Here is an 11,288-nt window from a genome sequence, read left to right as displayed (position 1 = left end):
TGTTTCTCATGGTCGGAGTCCTTTAGGTGCCGTTTGGCAAACTCCAAGCAGGCTGTCATGTGCCTTTTACTGAGGAGTGGCTTCCGTCTGGCCATTCTACCATAAAGGCCTGATTGGTGGAGTGCTGCAGACATGGTTGTCCTTCTGGAAGGTTCTCCCATCTCCACAGAGGAACTCTGGAGCTCTGTCCGGGTCACCATCGGGTTCTTGGTCACCTCCCTGACCAAGGCCCTTCTCCCTCAATTGCTCAGTTTGGCCGGGCGGCCATCTCTAGGAAGAGTCTTGAGGTTTTCAAACTAATTCCATTTTAAGAATGATGGAGGCCACTGTGTCCTTTGGGATCTTCAATGCTGCAGAAATGTTTTGGTACCCTTCCCCAGATCTGTGCCTCGACACAATCCTTTCTTGGAGCTCTACAGACAATTCCTTCAACCTCGGCTTGGTTTTTGCTCTGACATGCACTGTCAACTGTGGGACCTTTATATAGACAGGTGTGTGCCTTTACAAATCATGTCTAATCAATTGAATTTACCACAGGTGGACTCCAATCAAGCTGTAGAAACATCAAGGATGATCAATGGAAACAGGATACACCTGAGCTCAATTTTGAGTCTCATAGCAAAGTGTCTGAATACTTATGTAACTACATTTTTCTTCTAAAAATCTGTTTTCACTTTGTCATTATGGGGTATTGTGTGTAAATAAGGAAAACATTTTATTTAATCCATTTTAGAATAAGGCTGTAATGTAACAATGTTGAAAAGTGAAGAGGTCTGAATACTTTCCAAATGCACTGTGGGTCTTAATTGAAAGGGGAAACCAGCAGACACCATTAGGCCCTCTATGTAATGACATTGACACCCCTGAATGAATATCTGAACTATGGAAAAGGGCAAGAGCATTTTGACGTTTCAAACTAAGGCTGAACATTTTATTTGAGTTAAACAACAATCTGGAATGATGACGGCCTCAATAAATATGACGGATAATGTATCAAACATTGAATTGTGGTTTCCTAAGACTGATTCTACAAATCTAAGAGAAGTATTCCTGTTTATCAAACATTTGCAGACAATGGATGAATGTTTCCAGATAGCAGTGTAGTGTAGCACCCTTTAAATCCCCTCTTGATGAAGTCTAAGGCATTTCTGTGATTCTTACTTCCTACCATAAATGAATGAATGGCTTAATTCATAGAGATTATTACTAGTGTCAACAAAGCTTGGCATGTACAGTAACAAATCAATGGAAAGGAACAAGATAAAACAAATTACAGATTTATTCTACAGTATTGATCACTTAGAAGAAATGTTCAAATGCCTACCGGAAGTCGTCTTTGGTAACAAACAAAAAAGATCTACCAATATTTGGTTAACCAACAACAATAAGGACCCTATCTGGATGGTCAAGGTACTCTGTATCCCATTGTTAGGAGATGGTGTGAGGCCTTTTGCAAGATAGCTGAGGGATTTGCTCTAATCTCATGAACCATTCCCTTTTATGCAGCCATCTCACTGTCATTAGATGAACAATGAGGCTGATAGTCTTACAACTAGAGGTTTTGGATTAAGTTAAACTCAAATGAAAGCCACTGATAGCAGAATGATACATTTGTGTTTCAAAAGTCACTATTGACAAACAGTCCATTGTTGTCACCTGAAATATAAGTATTGCATTATTGTAGACAAATTAATTGCATAGATCACTGGCCATTTTGAGAAATAACAGTTGGATTGGAGCCTAGTTTCTGAACATAGGACAGAAGAGTGAGGATATGGACACAGTACCTGCTGTGACTGTGAGACAGACGCCTTGAGAACCATGGAAGTTGTGACCTCATAAAGCATCTCAGGACCTTGCACATTAACATTGTGCAAGGTTCTACATTGCTAGAGAGGTAATATTACTTTTCAGACACAGCATTCCCTAACCGCTGACTGACTGAATGACTACCACTTGGGACACATATCAGAAATTATTTGTAAGAGGTATAACACAATTATCTTGGACTGATGGGCAGTAAGCACGCCACTGCAAAAGTGTGAAAGTGCCAAAACCTGTTGACACAGACGGATTGGAAATCTCAAACATTTGAAGCCTTTTCCATGTGATTGAAAATAAAACCAGAGATGGAGAAAAAGCAAAACACGGTTCTCACTAGCAGGAGTACTGCTATGACTGGAAGTGCCCTTTTGTATCAGGTTAGGAGAATTAACGTGGCAGGTTAGGAGACTTGTGTTAAGGTTAGGAAAAGGGTTAAGGTTAGCTAAAATGTTCTAAGCTGCTACGAAACTTAACTTCCAGTCGTAGCTGTATTCCTTGTAGTCACAACCCAAAGCACATGACAGTAATGGCAGACACTATTTGAAAAGAAAAAGCCAACAAATATATATTTTTTACTTGAATCTACTGTCCAAAGAAACAAGTACCTACTCAATGCACACTACCAAAAATAACATTGATCAATCTTAAAAGTATTAAATTGAATTAAAAAAAAAAAAATCAAGAAAACTTTCTTTAAATAAACAAAATTTTCACTCAATCAAAACAAACAAACAAAAACAGAGGAATCAACAGACAGAGAGAAAGCTGGAATCAAAAAGACACGGCAAAGTATCTCAGTACTGGCCATACTTTTTGGATCTCTAATTTACTTCTTTAAACTACTAGCTCAACACTCAATGATATGAACTCCTAAGAACAACTTTGGGTCTGTTTAAACGGTAGCAGCTTAACCCACTAAAACCAAATTGAAAGACTTATTTATGTTGTTGGGTAGCATTGGAGCAATTTAGCATTAAATTCACAAAATATAACCAACAACTAAATTACTCTGTCAAATTTTATTGTGCGGATATTTTTCATTTTCCCTGTATAGTTTTATTATAATTGGCCAGAATCTGGAAATAATAATTTCAATATATTTGATTGTCTTAAGTGTTCTTTCTAAATATCTATTTAAATTGTGACAACTTTAACTAGGGACCCAAGTGCTAAAAACAGTAAGACCACTTCCAATAATGTTTCATTCTCCTGCAATACTTTTCCCTTTAGAGAGAGAACAGTTGATACCACCAGATGACTCACGTCTAAGTAACTTGAGCAGTTTGTTCAGCCTTCTCTCTTCAAACAATTACACAATTAAAACAAGCAGCGTGAAGTGAACAAAAACAACAATGGCATTGTGAAATTGAGAAACAAATCATTGATCATTTACTTTTTGAATCTGTGCAACAAAAACAATCTGACGAAAAGCTTAAAAATAACATGACAAAAAAAATCTGCATATAAAAAATGTAAAAGTAAAACTAAAGGACTGTAAAATGACACATGGTGGTGTAACTTATATTGCTGGTTTTCATTCTCCCCAGAATAGTGTGAAAAATAACTTGTTAATACGTGCACAGAAAATAATGTGTGTGTGGTGTGTTTTTCTCTTTCTTCGACTATAGAGTCATGTTCTGTTATCAAAATAGATGTTCCACATGTCCAACAGTTGACCATAACCTCTGATTTGAAAATATCCTTTTGTCTTTAGTGTGACAGTCTGGTCCGTATTCCTCCGTCTGTCTGGTGTGTACTGCCCAGAGTCACTATGAGCTGAGCTGTACGGACGGCAGGTTGCCCAGGAGACAGACTAGTAAACCCACCAGTGGCTCCTCTTCACTTGCTGTGCTGGTAGGAGTAGTCTGGGTGTTCTGTGGGCGTCTCCAGGGCAACCTGTTGTAGGACGGCAAGTTCCTGTTAACATATTGAAGAGGTGAGGAGGATCAATTGATCATTGAACCGTCAGTGAAGTGACTGTGTAGGAGGACGTTTCTTACCTCAACTGAAACGTTGGTTTGAGGCACTTGGGTGTACTGAGGGATGTAGGTCCCTTGCATTGATGTGTTTGCAGGCATATACTAAAATAGAGAGGAGAAACATATTAGAAAGTAATCATTTTACAATCTATTCATGTGTCTGAGTAAAACTGTCTTTATGGGGGGATGGAAATGGCATTAGGAATTGCACTGCGAACACAATGTTTTTGTCCAATGTATGTATCTATGTGTCTATAGTTGTGTTCTGTGGGGACTGACCGTGCCACTGCTGCCCATAGAGAGGTGGCTGAGCTGCTGTGTGGGAGGCCCCATCATAGAGGTGGGCTGGATGGACATTGTGTGGTCCATGGCCTGTGTCAGGAGTTGGCCCTAAGGACACACACAGAGAGTTATCATACACACAGACAAACAGAAATGCATGTATGCACATACACAAAAGTGTGTCAGCTCAAACTCCACAGAGAGCATTTTGTTTATCCTTAGCAGGTGTATCTCTCTCAAACAGAGAGAGATACACAGAGACGGATCACACTGATTCACTAATAGGCAGTAACAGACCCACAATAACAGTAGCGGTGGGTACAACTTACTGAGGTCTGCATGAGGTACGACTGATGATGCATCCAGGACTGTGGACTGTGGATCTGCAGCAGAGTGAAGACACAACATAAGATAGATTTTTGCAGATTTTCAAAATAAGAAATACATCCAAAGCAATACAACAGACTGTGCACTGACCAAGTAGGTATTTACAGGAGAAATACAATAGACCAAGTAGATATTTACAGGAGAAATACAATAGACCAAGTAGGTATTTACAGGAGAAATACAATACACCAAGTAGGTATTTACAGGAGAAATACAATACACCAAGTAGGTATTTACAGGAGAAATACAATAGACCAGGTAGGTATTTACAGGAGAAATACAATACACCAAGTAGGTATTTACAGGAGAAATACAATACACCAAGTAGGTATTTACAGGAGAAATACAATAGACCAAGTAGGTATTTACAGGAGAAATACAATACACCAAGTAGGTATTTACAGGAGAAATACAACAGACTGTACTGACCTGGTAGCTACAGTATTTACAGCAGAGATACAACAGACTGTCCTGACCTGGTAGGCATTTACAGGAGAGATACAACAGAATGTCCTGACCTGGTAGGTATTTACAGGAGAGATACAACAGACTGTCCTGACCTGGTAGGTGTTTACAGGAGAGATACAACAGACTGTCCTGACCTGGTAGGTATTTACAGGAGAGATACAATAGTTTGTCCTGACCTGGTAGGTACAGTATTTACAGGAGAGATACAACAGACTGTACTGGCCTGGTAGGTATTAATAGGAGAGATACAACAGACTGTCCTGACCTGGTAGGTATTAACAGGAGAGATACAACAGACTGTCCTGACCTGGTAGGTATTTACAGGAGAGATACAATAGTTTGTCCTGACCTGGTAGGTACAGTATTTACAGGAGAGATACAACAGACTGTACTGACCTGGTAGGTATTAATAGGAGAGATACAACAGACTGTCCTGACCTGGTAGGCATTTACAGGAGAGATACAACAGACTGTACTGACCTGGTAGGTATTTACAGGAGAGATACAATAGACTGTCCTGATATGGTAGGTACAGTATATACAGGAGAGATACAACAGACTGTCCTGACCTGGTAGATACAGTATTTACAGCAGAGATACAACAGACTGTCCTGACCTGGTAGGTATTTACAGGAGAGATACAACAGACTGTCCTGACCTGGTAGGTATTTACAGGAGAGATACAATAGTTTGTCCTGACCTGGTAGGTACAGTATTTACAGGAGAGATACAACAGACTGTACTGACCTGGTAGGTATTAATAGAAGAGATACAACAGACTGTCCTGACCTGGTAGGTATTAACAGGAGAGATACAACAGACTGTCCTGACCTGGTAGGTATTTACAGGAGAGATACAATAGTTTGTCCTGACCTGGTAGGTACAGTATTTACAGGAGAGATACAACAGACTGTACTGACCTGGTAGGTATTAATAGGAGAGATACAACAGACTGTCCTGACCTGGTAGGCATTTACAGGAGAGATACAACAGACTGTACTGACCTGGTAGGTATTTACAGGAGAGATACAATAGACTGTCCTGATATGGTAGGTACAGTATATACAGGAGAGATACAACAGACTGTCCTGACCTGGTAGATACAGTATTTACAGCAGAGACACAACAGACTGTCCTGACCTGGTAGATACAGTATTTACAGCAGAGATACAACAGACTGTCCTGACCTGGTAGGTACAGTATTTACAGGAGAGATACAACAGACTGTCCTGACCTGGTAGGTACAGTATTTACAGGAGAGATACAACAGACTGTCCTGACCATGTAGATACAGTATTTACAGCAGAGATACAACAGACTGTCCTGACCTGGTAGGTATATACAGGAGAGATACAACAGACTGTCCTGACCTGGTAGGTATATACAGGAGAGATACAACAGACTGTCCTGACCTGGTAGGTACAGTATTTACAGCAGAGATACAACAGACTGTCCTGACCTGGTAGATACAGTATTTACAGGAGAGACACAGACTGTCCTGACCTGGTAGGTATTAATAGGAGAGATACAACAGACTGTCCTGACATGGTAGGTACAGGATTTACAGGAGAGATACAACAGACTGTCCTGACCTGGTAGGTATTAACAACAGGCTGTCCTGACCTGGTAGGTACAGTATTTACAGGAGAGACACAGACTGTCCTGACCTGGTAGATACAGTATTTACAGCAGAGATACAACAGACTGTCCTGACCTGGTAGGTACAGTATTTACAGGAGAGACACAGACTGTCCTGACCTGGTAGATACAGTATTTACAGCAGAGATACAACAGACTGTACTGACCTGGTAGGTATTTACAGGAGAGATACAACACACTGTCCTGACCTGGTAGATACAGTATTTACAGCAGAGATACAACAGACTGTCCTGACCTGGTAGATACAGTATTTACAGCAGAGATACAACAGACTGTCCTGACCTGGTAGGTACAGTATTTACAGCAGAGATACAACAGACTGTCCTGACCTGGTAGGTATTTACAGCAGAGATACAACAGACTGTCCTGACCTGGTAGGTATTAACAGGAGAGATACAACAGACTGTTCTGACCTGGTAGGTATTAACAGCAGAGATACAACAGACTGTACTGACCTGGTAGGTATTTACAGGAGAGATACAACAGACTGTCCTGACCTGGTAGGTATTTACAGGAGAGATACAACAGACTGTCCTGACCTGGTAGGTACAGTATTTACAGCAGAGATACAACAGACTGCACTGACCTGGTAGGTATTTACAGGAGAGATACAACAGACTGTCCTGACCTGGTAGGTATTTACAGGAGAGATACAACAGACTGTCCTGACCTGGTAGATACAGTATTTACAGCAGAGATACAACAGACTGTACTGACCTGGTAGGTATTAACAGGAGAGATACAACAGACTGCACTGACCTGGTAGGTATTAACAGGAGAGATACAACAGACTGTCCTGACCTGGTAGGTACAGTATTTACAGGAGAGATACAACAGACTGTTCTGACCTGGTAGGTATTAACAGCAGAGATACAACAGACTGTCCTGACCTGGTAGGTATTAATAGGAGAGATACAATAGTTTGTCCTGACCTGGTAGGTATTAACAGGAGAGATACAATAGTTTGTACTGACCTGGTAGGTATTAACAGGAGAGATACAACAGACTGCACTGACCTGGTAGGTACAGTATTTACAGGAGAGATACAACAGACTGTCCTGACCTGGTAGGTATAGTATTTACAGGAGAGATACAACAGACTGTTCTGACCTGGTAGGTACAGTATTTACAGGAGAGATACAACAGACTGTCCTGACCTGGTAGATACAGTATTTACAGGAGAGATACAATAGACTGTCCTGACCTGGTAGGTATTAACAGGAGAGATACAACAGACTGTCCTGACCTGGTAGGTATTAACAGGAGAGATACAATAGTTTGTCCTGACCTGGTAGGTATTAACAGGAGAGATACAATAGTTTGTCCTGACCTGGTAGGTATTAACAGGAGAGATACAACAGACTGTACTGACCTGGTAGGTATTTACAGGAGAGATACAACAGACTGTCCTGACCTGGTAGGTATTAACAGGAGAGATACAACAGACTGTACTGACCTGGTAGGTATTTACAGGAGAGATACAACAGACTGTACTGACCTGGTAGGTATTTACAGGAGAATGCATGTAGGGGGAGAGGGATGTCTGAGCGATCATTCTGTTAGGGGCCATACTGTAGGGAGCTGAGTAGAACCTGGAGACACACAGCGAGAGAAGACCCATCAGTATCCAACACATACTGCTTCTCCTGCAGTACATATGTCTAGGATTTTCTCCGTGAGGTTTAGTGGAGTATCTGAACTCACCCGTTCTGTAAAGCTGTGGTGGGGTCATAGGTCAGTGTCATTCCTCCCTGTGGTAAACAGATACACATGTAGTAAGCACACATACAGTATTACATTAGATTTTTTATTTTCTTTAACCTTTATTTAATTAGGCAAGTTAGTTAAGAACAAATTCTTAATTACAATGATGGCCTACCCAGGCCAAACCCTCCCCTAACCCGGACGACGATGGGCCAATTGTGCGCCACCCTATGGGACTCCCGATCACGGCTGGTTGTGATACAGTCCGGGATCAAAACCGGGTCTGTAGTGACACTTCTAGCACTGCAATGCAGAGCCCCTGCGTTTGACTGAGAAATACCTAACCAGATAGATTTTAGAACAAGACAGACATTTTAGCTTTAACATTATTGTACTTGATAGAGTAGAAAATGACCTGAACAGCCTTGATAAAATGACCTGAACAGCCTTGATAAAATGACCTGAACAGCCTTGATAAAGACCTGAACAGCCTTGATAAAATGACCTGAACAGCCTAGATAAAATGACCTGAACAGCCTTGATAAAATGACCTGAACAGCCTAGATAAAATGACCTGAACAGCCTTGATAAAATGACCTGAACAGCCTTGATAAAATGACCTGAACAGCCTAGATAAAATGACCTGAACAGCCTTGATAAAATGACCTGAACAGCCTTGATAAAATGACCTGAACAGCCTTGATAAAATGACCTGAACAGCCTTGATAAAATGACCTGAACAGCCTTGATAAAATGACCTGAACAGCCTAGATAAAATGACCTGAACAGCCTTGATAAAATGACCTGAACAGCCTTGATAAAATGACCTGAACAGCCTTGATAAAATGACCTGAACAGCCTTGATAAAATGACCTGAACAGCCTAGATAAAATGACCTGAACAGCCTTGATAAATGACCTGAACAGCCTAGATAATAAATTGACCTGAACAGCCTAGATAAAATGACCTGAACAGCCTAGATAAAATGACCTGAACAGCCTTGATAAAATGACCTGAACAGCCTAGATAAAATGACCTGAACAGCCTAGATAAAATGACCTGAACAGCCTTGATAAAATGACCTGAACAGCCTAGATAATAAATTGACCTGAACAGCCTAGATAAAATGACCTGAACAGCCTTGATAAAATGAGAGGCTACGGGGACAATAGCAGGCTGTTTACTGTCTCAATGAGAACTGACCGTTTCTCCATCTCTTGTCCAGGGACGGCCATGCTGCAGGTACCTTCCCATGCTCTGTCTCTTCTTCTGTCCTCCGTCTGCAAACTTACATAACAGGGGTTCCGAGGGCACTGTGGAGTGGAGGAGAGGAAGACGGTTGAGTGACTGTGGAACAGTGAAGGGCCATATTCTGTGTGTATATTGTTTATTAAAATAGGAGAGTGAATCCAGATACTGTGGAAGAGCCTTTCCGTTACTCCTGACCTGCTCCTCAGCTTCATACAGAACTGTCTGATAAAAATAACACCTGTTCAGATAGAGATGTCTCACCTGGAACTCCAGGTGGAGTCTTGATATATTTGCCGTTGAAATGTTGAATGATAGTCTCACATTTCTCTGTTGACTCCATCCTGAAAAGAAAGTGTGATTTAAAGAAGGATGTGATGTACTATCGCCAATGACCAGCAGAGGGCAGATAGTTGAGTTCAGCTGGCAAGCCAGCTATGCCTTAACCTGATGTAGTGGGCGTAAAGAAACATCTGAGTGGGGTCTTCAGAAACCAGAAGCATTAGGTTTTCAGGCTCCGCCTCTTCCTCTATGCTTTTGCCCTAAACCGGGTGCTTCTGGTTGCGGGCGACCCCGCTGAGGGTGGCCACGCGTTGACAAAGGTATATGTACCCATAACGTTGCATTTCTCACTGTTTAAATATGGAGATACGCATTATTCAGTATGAGGGAGTCTGTTTATGCTTCTCCTACATAGCTGTGAACTTAGACTTTGTTTTCAGGTGAGAGGTGTAGAAATTGTTTACCTGGCAAAGCCCACTCCTCTGCTGGTGCCGTTGGCGTCTCTGAGGATGCGTGTGGAGATGACCTGGCTGAAGGGCTTCAGCAAATTCTCCAACTCCTGCTCATCCAAAGACAGGGGCAGGTTGGAGATGTACAGGTTAGTGGGGTCCTGCTCCTGTTGCTGTGGGGAGAGAGAGAGATATATATATATAGAGAGAGAGAGAGAGACAAAGAGAGAGACAGAGAGAGTGAGAGAGAGAGGGGTACAGGGTTAAATCTGCTCGTCCAAAGACAGGGGCAGGTTGGAGATGTACAGGTTAGTGGGGTCTTGTTCCTGTTGCTGTGGCGGGAGGGAGGGAGGGAGGGAGTGTGGAACAGGGTTAAATCTGCTCGTCCAAAGACTGGAGCAGGTTGGAGATGTACAGGTTAGTGGGGTCTTGTTGCTGTGGGGGGATGGAGGGAGGGAGGGGAGGGAGGGAGGGAGGGAGAAAAGGGAAGGAGGGAGGGAGGGAGAGAGTGAGGGTGGAACAGGGTTAAATCTGCTCATCCATAGACAGGAGCAGGTTGGAGATGTACAGGTTAGTGGGGTCCTGTTGCTGTGGGGGGATGGAGGGAGGGAGGGAGGGATGGAGGGAGGGAGGGAGGGGGGTACAGGGTTAAAACTGCTCATCCATAGACAGGAGCAGGTTGGAGATGTACAGGTTAGTGGGGTCTTGTTCCTGTTGCTGGATTACAGACAGAGAGATGAAAGAGAGTGAGAGGACTTTAACAACATACACACCTGAGGCAGGGCTACTTTCTAAACCTGAGGAAATGATTTAACATATCTGGAAAAACTATTGTGAGAAATTATCTGCGTGGTTCCTACGTGGCTGATAAATGGGAGCTGAAGGAGGGAAACAGGAAGATAGAAGCAGGGTAGAGTGAAAAGAGGGGGATGAAGTGGAGATCTAGAGACAGTCTGGCTGGACTTCATCTGACCTCACAGAAGAGAGGGTTCTTTCTCTCTGCCTG

General features: G+C 42.2%; 1 protein-coding gene across 2 annotated transcripts in view; it reads right to left on the bottom strand.

The window, feature by feature from the left end:
- Window positions 1-909: 909 nt before the first annotated feature.
- The window catches only part of LOC115165517 (RNA-binding motif, single-stranded-interacting protein 2), a 56,565-nt gene continuing 46,186 nt past the window's right edge, over window positions 910-11,288 (bottom strand). The window contains exons 5-13 of one of the 2 annotated variants that reach the window (XM_029718695.1): window positions 10,298-10,455; window positions 9,816-9,895; window positions 9,507-9,616; window positions 8,304-8,350; window positions 8,098-8,191; window positions 4,415-4,468; window positions 4,083-4,193; window positions 3,825-3,905; window positions 910-3,741 (exon numbers count right to left, since the gene is read on the bottom strand). In XM_029718695.1, the coding sequence (XP_029574555.1) occupies window positions 3,664-3,741; window positions 3,825-3,905; window positions 4,083-4,193; window positions 4,415-4,468; window positions 8,098-8,191; window positions 8,304-8,350; window positions 9,507-9,616; window positions 9,816-9,895; window positions 10,298-10,455 (813 nt within the window). In that variant the 3' untranslated portion in view covers window positions 910-3,663. The remainder of the gene's footprint in view (window positions 3,742-3,824; window positions 3,906-4,082; window positions 4,194-4,414; window positions 4,469-8,097; window positions 8,192-8,303; window positions 8,351-9,506; window positions 9,617-9,815; window positions 9,896-10,297; window positions 10,456-11,288) is intronic. The other variant, XM_029718696.1, reaches the window with a different exon arrangement.

The sequence above is a fragment of the Salmo trutta genome, chromosome 28 (assembly GCF_901001165.1).
Source record: "Salmo trutta chromosome 28, fSalTru1.1, whole genome shotgun sequence".
Classification (NCBI taxonomy): domain Eukaryota; kingdom Metazoa; phylum Chordata; class Actinopteri; order Salmoniformes; family Salmonidae; genus Salmo; species Salmo trutta.
The sequence above is the reverse complement of the archived record's forward strand: the minus strand, read 5'-3'. Positions and strand labels throughout refer to the sequence as shown.